This window comes from Austrofundulus limnaeus, unplaced genomic scaffold (assembly GCF_001266775.1).
Source record: "Austrofundulus limnaeus strain Quisiro unplaced genomic scaffold, Austrofundulus_limnaeus-1.0 Scaffold24, whole genome shotgun sequence".
NCBI lineage: Eukaryota > Metazoa > Chordata > Actinopteri > Cyprinodontiformes > Rivulidae > Austrofundulus > Austrofundulus limnaeus.
This window is the reverse complement of record NW_013952426.1, coordinates 2,774,743-2,783,142: the sequence shown is the minus strand read 5'-3', so window position 1 is coordinate 2,783,142 and position 8,400 is coordinate 2,774,743. Positions and strand designations below refer to the sequence as shown.

General features: G+C 38.8%; 1 protein-coding gene across 2 annotated transcripts in view; it reads right to left on the bottom strand.

Annotated features, from left to right (window-relative positions):
- Window positions 1-671: 671 nt before the first annotated feature.
- abhd4 (abhydrolase domain containing 4, N-acyl phospholipase B) overlaps window positions 672-8,400 on the bottom strand; it is an 11,861-nt gene continuing 4,132 nt past the window's right edge. For both annotated transcript variants that reach the window (XM_014004499.1, XM_014004501.1), the window contains 4 exons: window positions 2,930-3,093; window positions 2,726-2,837; window positions 1,635-1,821; window positions 672-1,458 (listed from right to left, as the gene is read on the bottom strand). In XM_014004499.1, the coding sequence (XP_013859953.1) occupies window positions 1,369-1,458; window positions 1,635-1,821; window positions 2,726-2,837; window positions 2,930-3,093 (553 nt within the window). In that variant the 3' untranslated portion in view covers window positions 672-1,368. The remainder of the gene's footprint in view (window positions 1,459-1,634; window positions 1,822-2,725; window positions 2,838-2,929; window positions 3,094-8,400) is intronic.

Here is an 8,400-nt window from a genome sequence, read left to right as displayed (position 1 = left end):
TCTTCTTTGGGGCGGCTGTGGTAGAGTGGTTAGGGTAGTCGACCTGGAACCGGAAGGTCGCCGGTTCGATTCCCATCCAGTCGACTCAGTCGTCGTGTCCTTGGGCAAGACACCTTACCCGCCTTGCCTACTGATGGTGGTCAGAGGGTCCGGTGGCACCTGTGTGTGGCAGCCTCGCTTCTGTCGGTGTGCCCCAGGGCAGCTGTGGCTACAATTGTAGTTTGCCATCATCAGTGTGCGAATGTGTGTGTGCATGGGTGAATGTCTGCAGTGTAAAGCGCTTTGAGTGTCCCTGATGGATAGAAAGGCGCTATATAAGTACAGTCCATTTACCATTTTACCATTTATTTTACTGGTCTGAGGAGCTAACAATTAGTTCAAGTTGGACCAAAGCAAAGTGGATTGCTTCATCCTTACACAACACTTTTTTTCTAAATTTGAATATCATTTTATGCCAAAGCTACTTTAGAAACTATTGCACTGCAATTATTTCACATTACATCAGTCAGATTTAAACTATTTTTCCACACTTGGGTTGTGCAAAGATCTGTCTACAACAGGTAAGATGTTAATTGTTCATAAATGTCTTACAGAACCCCATTTCAAAATATCTTACCCTTTGAAGCCCTGTTTAGATGGGTAGAAATGATGTAAATGTGCTACAAGAACAATTAGCTTTTAACTCAGAAACTTTATTTACTTGGTTTTCCAGAGCATAACGTTGCATTTGATCCAACATCTGCCTCACTGCACTGACAGAGGAATAAAACAGAAGGCAAATTACCAACTGACCTTTACTGATGCAGCACAACCAGGAGGTTTGGCAAATTATTACAAGCTTTTTCTTCTTTATTGATGGTAAAAAAAAAAATACAGAAAAAGCTGTGTAAATAAAAGAAAAAAATAAAACCACCAAATAAACAAACAAACAAACAAAAACAAGAAAACAAAAGAAAAAACAAAAGCAATAACAACATCAGGCACATGTCAAAATGAATTTGTCAAATTAGTAATAAACGATCAGTTCATCAATTTTTTTCCTTCTGAAAAATAAATAAATTTACTCAAATCTATCCATAATTAAATAAATTTGGATGTTTTTTATGTGAGCACAATCATTTATGGACTTAATAATGATATAAACATATTTATGGACTTAATAATGATATAAACATATTTATTCAAAAACACCACTTTTCAAATACTAATATAGAGATTTAGGATAGTGGCATTGATAACATAATTACATTCAAACTCATATCTACGTTTGTTTCAAAGCAGAACGTTTTAGACATGGCGAAGCTGAAACCACCAGAATGGTTCTGCCAACAAAGAAGATTCAGTCCTTGTCGGTCCACACACACACAGTCAGTCCACAGATTTACAGATTTTTTCCACCGCTTTCTTAAACTCATCTGGTGCATCAGCATACACGTGGTGCGTAGCATGATTTATGAGCTGCAGTGGGAGACATTTCAGGAAATTAAACAATGAAAAAAAAAAACAATCCCTGGTTACATTAATTAATTCTGCCCATTAATTCAAGTCTGCACTTTACATTTTGGTCTTTTTAATTAGACACAAGTCTCTGGGCATGTGTGTAGTTCTGTATGGAAAAGTCTGTGTCGACTCACCTGCACTCTGGTGTAGGCCTGACCCCTGATCTCGGCCACTCTGTCCCCAGACGAGCTATCCATCCAAGACTGAGCTCCATACAGCATGGTGAGGGGCATGGACGGGGGCAGGAGGTGGATACGATGCAGCATAGGTTTCTTGGCCCAGCCTAGGGTTTCAGACATGGCCCGGAAACCCACCTCCCCACTAGGAGAAAGAAAGGAAAGAGAGAAGAGTGATACTGGAAAACATCACATCTTTACTTATTTACACTCACTGGCAAAAAAGAACAACAGAAGCTTGAGCACCGAACCGAGTGAAAACWAAATGGTACAATGTTAATCAAATGTGTGTGAGGCACCCGTCTGGACCTGGATACAAAATCTGGTTTGTGTTGGAACAGAGTCAACCATTATATTCTCTATCGTAGCAAGTGGGTCTGCAGCAGTTGTACTATAAGATCCAGCAGGTCAGCACTGAGTTGATGTCCAAGCTCACATGTTTGATTGGGGGTGGGGCTAGAGACCTGGCTGGCTACAGGAGGACCTCAACATGACTCAGGCAGTCCATAGATGTAATGTGAGTAATTGGTTGAAAGATTCTATGGAGATGTTGTTTCAGGAGGGGTAAGACATGCAGACGCTGTATGTCACTAATGTTTCGTTGTGTCATCAGAGTCCCCCACCCCACTAACAGTAGTCAAACAACAATCCTCCCATTTTGTGGCCTGTTTTGGGTAACCTYCATGATGTGTGTGGATGCACTCATGTACCCATTGGCTCTAACATCAAGATGCCCCACATGTCAAGCCACTGCATGATATGACCGTCCAGGATTATGTAAATCAACAATGCCATCCTTTTCAAACTACATCAAGTGCTGGCAATGCTAAAACCTTTACAAGTGTCTTTTGTGTTTACCCTTTTTTGTTTACTGTTGAATGCTCCAGAAACGGCATGCTAACTCAATTGCTTGTAATTGTTACACCACCACTTGTGCCCTCTAGTGGCCATTCTACACATATCGCCTCCTTGCAATTGAAATCATTTGCAGACCCACTGCAGGTCTGCATGCGGACCAAATTGGGAACACGTGTATTGTTGGGGCATACCTCGGATTCTGTGCGTTGCAGTGGTAGATATACTGCGTTATTGTGTCGTCCTCAAACAGATCTTCAAACTTGCTTTTGAAATCAGGACGGAATCTGTTCACCAAGCCTGGGCCTGAATAAATAAAACACACAGTGCATGTGAGATGATGGGGCAGGGTTTTATTTGCCACACAGAAGCAACAGATCAAGATTTGAACACATTACCCCATGGGCCTGCTGCTCTAATCACAGCCAGTGGGTTGAAAAAGGAAACGACCGATGCAATAACTTTCACCCATGGGGGAAGGGTCGGCCTCTTCACCACCTCTGTGCCATTCTGATCTCGCGCGGGGAAGCCCCAAGGGTCCACCAAGATAAGGTGCGACACTCTGCAAAGATATAAAACATCAGCTGGTCTTTATTGTTCAGCTTACATGAAGAAAATTTTGGAATATTTAAAAAGAAAAGGCCCAGTAATAGGTGCAAACTACATTTGAAAAGCAAATTTCCAATAACAGTTTGAGTTTGATGAGTTTTTTTTTCACTTAATAAATCAGATACAATTTTAACATGGTATAATATAGTATTAAAGGGGCTGCAAATGTGAGCCAAGGTTGCATTAAGAAGGGCATCTGGCTTGAAAAAAAAAATTGCCAAATCTTTTGTGCAAGTTTGTTTTCTTTGGTGTTCTCTGCACCTAAAAAAAGCATCATCTAAAAATACAGCAAGGAACTCATACAATCATCAGTGTCACATACACTGAAAAAAAAAGGATTTTTGGGTGTAGTAACATTTATTTAATTATTCTTTTAAATTTTACAAAAAACTATCAAAATTTCTAAACTACTTAATATTTAAGTGCTTTTTTGGGAGAGCACATAAACATGAATATATTAAGTAACTTCTACTCTTCTGGGCTAAAACTGAGGGTGAATGCACACACAAAGGCTGCTGCTCCTCATTCCCTTGCCTCACTTTTGAAGGAGAGGACAAGACATGTTTGAAATAAAACATAAGTTGTCTGGTTTCTTTTGCTTGAATACATTTGTTGGTGAGTAATTGTTTGATGGCATAATGTAGTTGGTATTTAGTTGTAAGGGTACAGGGAATGCATATTGTAGCATTCTGCTGTGTTTGGCTGTTTGTCATGTGACTGCARTGGAGGATTGTGGGTAGGATTCATGTTTGTTGTTGTTGAATCATTTTAGGGAATTGGTTAACATTGTTCTTTCAGCAATTAGTCTGTTGTGTTACTCTAATTTGTGTGTTCATTATWTGTTAACTTGTGTTAAACTGTTCAGCAGAAGTAACCATAAGTGAAAGGGGTAGGCCTAGTCATTAATAAGACCTGTGAGTTTCACTTTTTTGTGTTGTTCATGAAGAAGAATCCAATAAAAGTTCTTCAAACTGCCACCTGGTGGTGAGAGCTACACCTCTCTCTGTAGCTGTGAGGTGTCATGCTAAAATATTGTGCTTGATGTATGTGCACTGTTATTAAGAACTTGTAAGATTTACTAGAAAAAAATCCTCGTAACAAATTGCACTTACTTTTAAGTAAATTTAAATGCTACAAATTCATGTAATATTTACTAGTGATGGGCAAATGAAGCTTTTCTAAAGCACTGAAGCTTGCTTTGAAAAAGGGTTCATTACTTGAAGCTTTCCAACACAGTTCTCTTTGGCTTCATCCTGTGGCCAAAAGTTTGAAAAGCTGCTTGACACAACACAAAGTGAAGCACTTCATTGTGATGGAGCTGACAGCTCTTTAATGAGATATTTCTGTTTGATATCTGGCTGTCATTGTGTTGCTTGAACAGATTTTATTTATTTATTTTCTTTTTTGTGGGTGGGAATAAAGTTACTGTTGTTTATGGTTTATTATAAATAAAACAAAGTGTGCCTGTGTATTTTATACTGAATTATTTCAAGTTCAAGATCTTAATTCATTTTCATTTAAAAACAAAATTAATTCTATACACAAAAAAAAAAATCACAAATAAAATGAAAGACAGAAAGCAGAAAGAAAAGTCTAATTTTATTCTCTGCCCCTTATTTTCAAAAAAAATAAAATATAGGCTACTAGATTATTTCACACATTCTTAAAACCAATAAATACAGTAGTTGAATTTCAACTTAAGATTTTCACAATCTTATCTTGACATTTCTCTGAGAATAATTTTGAATATGATCATATATTTAAAATATATTCTGTGTGTGACTGCTTGTCTGTGGTTTTCTAAAGACAGGATCAACAAAATCCCCTCTGAGAGACTTCAGATTTACTTTAAGTCAGATGTTTGATATCTAAATTTTAGGCCCAGCTTTGAGACAATGTATATTTTTACAATTAATTCTTCAAAGTATTAATATTTCCTACAAGTCTGATAAATACAGCCCCTGGTCTTTGATTTAAGTTTTGACATGAACGTTTAAAACTTTTGAACTTTAAAATGTTTGGATAATTCCTTTATTAAATAGAGTCCATACAGTTGATCAGTTTCATCYAACGCTTCGTGCCGCCCTTCCTCCTGAGGACAGGACATCGTCACCATCCGGTTGTGTTTTTTATGAAAATCATCACCTGTGCAACAAGTGAAACTCTGCTCTGGGATGTGTCTCGCGCTACTATTGCTTTCTTTTTAATGATGAACCAAGCTGCACGCAGTTCTGTGTGTGTGTGTGTGTGTGCGCGCATGCACACACACGTGCGCTCGCAGCAAAGGTTCTTTTGTGGGTTTGTGACCCCCGACTCTATCTGGCCCAGGCTTATAAACTGCACGACAAACTAAACACATACGTTTGTTTGCCTCTGTGTCTCACAATAAGTCCTTCACTGGTTTGTTATATTTTGCGCATTTGCCATGAAAACACACCACGAATCCAGCCAATGATTCACTTCCTGATTAACCTTTGAATCAGGTACCAAAGCGGTGACGTAAGTTCACCACTTTCGAAGCTTCGGACGTCACTGATCACGACTTTTACCAAACGAATCAAGCTCCGACACAGTGCTTCTGAAACAGTCTGTTGTTTTTTTTTCAATACATGCGCTGAAGCTTCAGCTTCAAAGTGCCCATAACTAATATTTACTCAACATTATCTAGTAAAAGTTATTAAGAATATAGTTAAAGATTTTTGAATAAATCAGGTAAATTTTTTCTTAATTTGATCAAGTATATGTTACAAGATTTAATTGAGCAAATTAAGTAAAATTTACCTGATTTATTCACAAATATTTAAATACATTCTTAATAACTTTTACTAGACAATGATGAGAGTAAATATTACATGAATCTGTAGCATTTAAATTTACTTAACAAACGTTAGTGAAAATCGTTTACAGGATTTTCTCTAGTAAATCTTACAAGTTATTTTTACAGTGTACTTGGATCGCTGTCTATTGCTGTCAAACACTGCTGCCCTGATCGTTTTTATGTCTGCATTTGATCTGACATCATCCAGCCACATTTATTCCATGACAAACTGGAGCTAAATGCCAACAAATCTAAGAGTCCATTCACACCTGGCACTAAAATCCATCCTGAGCTAAAGGATAGGGCTGAATACAAATGGCAGCCGCCTTAATGTGCATCTTACACCTCTTCACTCAGACACTCAGAGGTGGTCTGGACCCCTTTTATCCAAACACATGTAGTAGTCTGAACACAATCAGTCCTGAGCCCCACTGCAAGACCTCCTTACTAAACTGACGTCTCATGTGATGTGGTGCAGCTGTGGCACAGTGGCTTGACCAGAAAGTCACATGTTTGATTCCCCGCCATGCCCACATGTTGCGATGTCCCTAATCGCTCCCCGGGCCCTTACATAGCTGCCCCGCTGCTCCGCTTGGGTGTATCTCGTGTGATGGGTCAAATGCAGAGCACAAAGTTTGTCAAAGGATGTGTTCAAATTCATTTCYTGTTCCCTTTGAGTGACCAAGTCTTGGTTGGCCAAGTCCTTGGTCGACCRCAAAGACTGGAYAAAAGTGGCTGCTTTAKTCTCACCCTTATACCCAGCATATGTCCTGTCACCTACTGCTAAACAGAAGCAAAAAYAGATCAAAATTAWCCAAATATATATTAGCATTATTAATATTATAAAATAACMAATTTAGGTAAGGATTAGAGAAGGATCCAYTGGACCCATCTCTCAAATCRGGGAAAACAGAGGAGGCATTAGTGGGCTGCAATCCGAGGAGTATTTGAATGTGGCGTGGCGCAGTGACGYAAGTGGCTGACAAATTTGACCTTCAAAGGAYGCAGCCTGTGAATTTGGACACAGCCAACGTCAATGAATGGGAACATGCATTGATGACAAAACAGCACATTCACAAAAGCTGTAGCGGCTGTAAGCTACAACAAACAGCGTCAACCGCAGAACAACTGTCTGTGTCGCCTTATTTGGCATTAAACTCACCTAATTCAACAAAGCGCTGACTTTATTCAGAGTACAGCGGGGCAGAAAACGGCTGATGACTGTCAGCACATCACGGTCACTGGAATGTTTTACTCTGCCATTGAGCTCTATAAAGTCACTAATCATTGTGTCAGGTAATTAGGTTTATTAAGTGGCAATGCCACAAAAATTATGACTAATGGCTCTAAGCAGTTCAAATGTTTGAATTTTTTTGTCATTTTTAACAAAACCATCAGCAGACTTGCTGTCACACAACAATRAATAGGTTTTGAGGTAAACATTTAATCACCTGGTGTGAACACTCTTAATCAGAGTCAACCAGTTGGATCCATAACCCAAGAAAGATCCTAATGCAGGGCCTTATTTTCAAACAAAAACAAAATTGCGGTACTTAATTGTTTTTTAAACCCAAAAAGCCAGTCCCAATCAAATATGCACTTTTTTAAATATGTTGATAATTTTCATTGATGAAACATTTATTCACCATTCTATAGTGACTGAACCAAATAAATAGCTGTTTTATGTGTGCCCGGCTTCTTGCGGAGGTGAATCATGCTTAGCTGCAAACCTTCAGCCATTTACGCTTCATCACACTATTGATCACTTGCCCAAACCGATGCCTGCTGAGCCTAAAAGCAACAGCTACATTTTTTCAGAAATGCCACTATAATGCCATCAAAACGACACCTGGCTGAGCCCCCTTTAAACCAAACAAAGCTAATGAGCAGTAACCCCATTTTAGGGTGTGCTGTTTCGATAGAGCGGAGCAGAATTTATGGTGTGATTAACGAGCTTGGTGATAATTCTTCAGGCATTCAACCTGAGCGCTGCAAAGATAATGCTGCAGTGAAAAAAAAAAGGATCTGATATTACACAGGAACAAKGTTTATTGTAGCTTTAAATGTTATTTGGAGAAAAAATGCCTTGGGAAATTTCTTTTCTTTATGAGAGGTAGATGAAAGAACTGATGCCACTTTAATATCTTAGAGCTAAATTGAACCAACAGCCACYGGTGGGTTGTCTTAGCTGACCATTGAGACCTGCTGTCTTAAAGTAATAAATGTTTTGAACAAAAGTATCAGAAACTCAGAGATGGAAACTTTGGCACGATCATGAGGAAAGACAAGAAAGCTGCTGGCAAAAATAAGACTTTGAGAGTGAAGTATGTTGGGGAAAGGGGGAAAAAAAACTGTATTCCAGTTCAAGATTGGTAGTTTGTAGGTGAAACATGGCGGTAGTGTTATCATGGTTTTAGTACCGTTTTTAGGTTCATTCTGCTT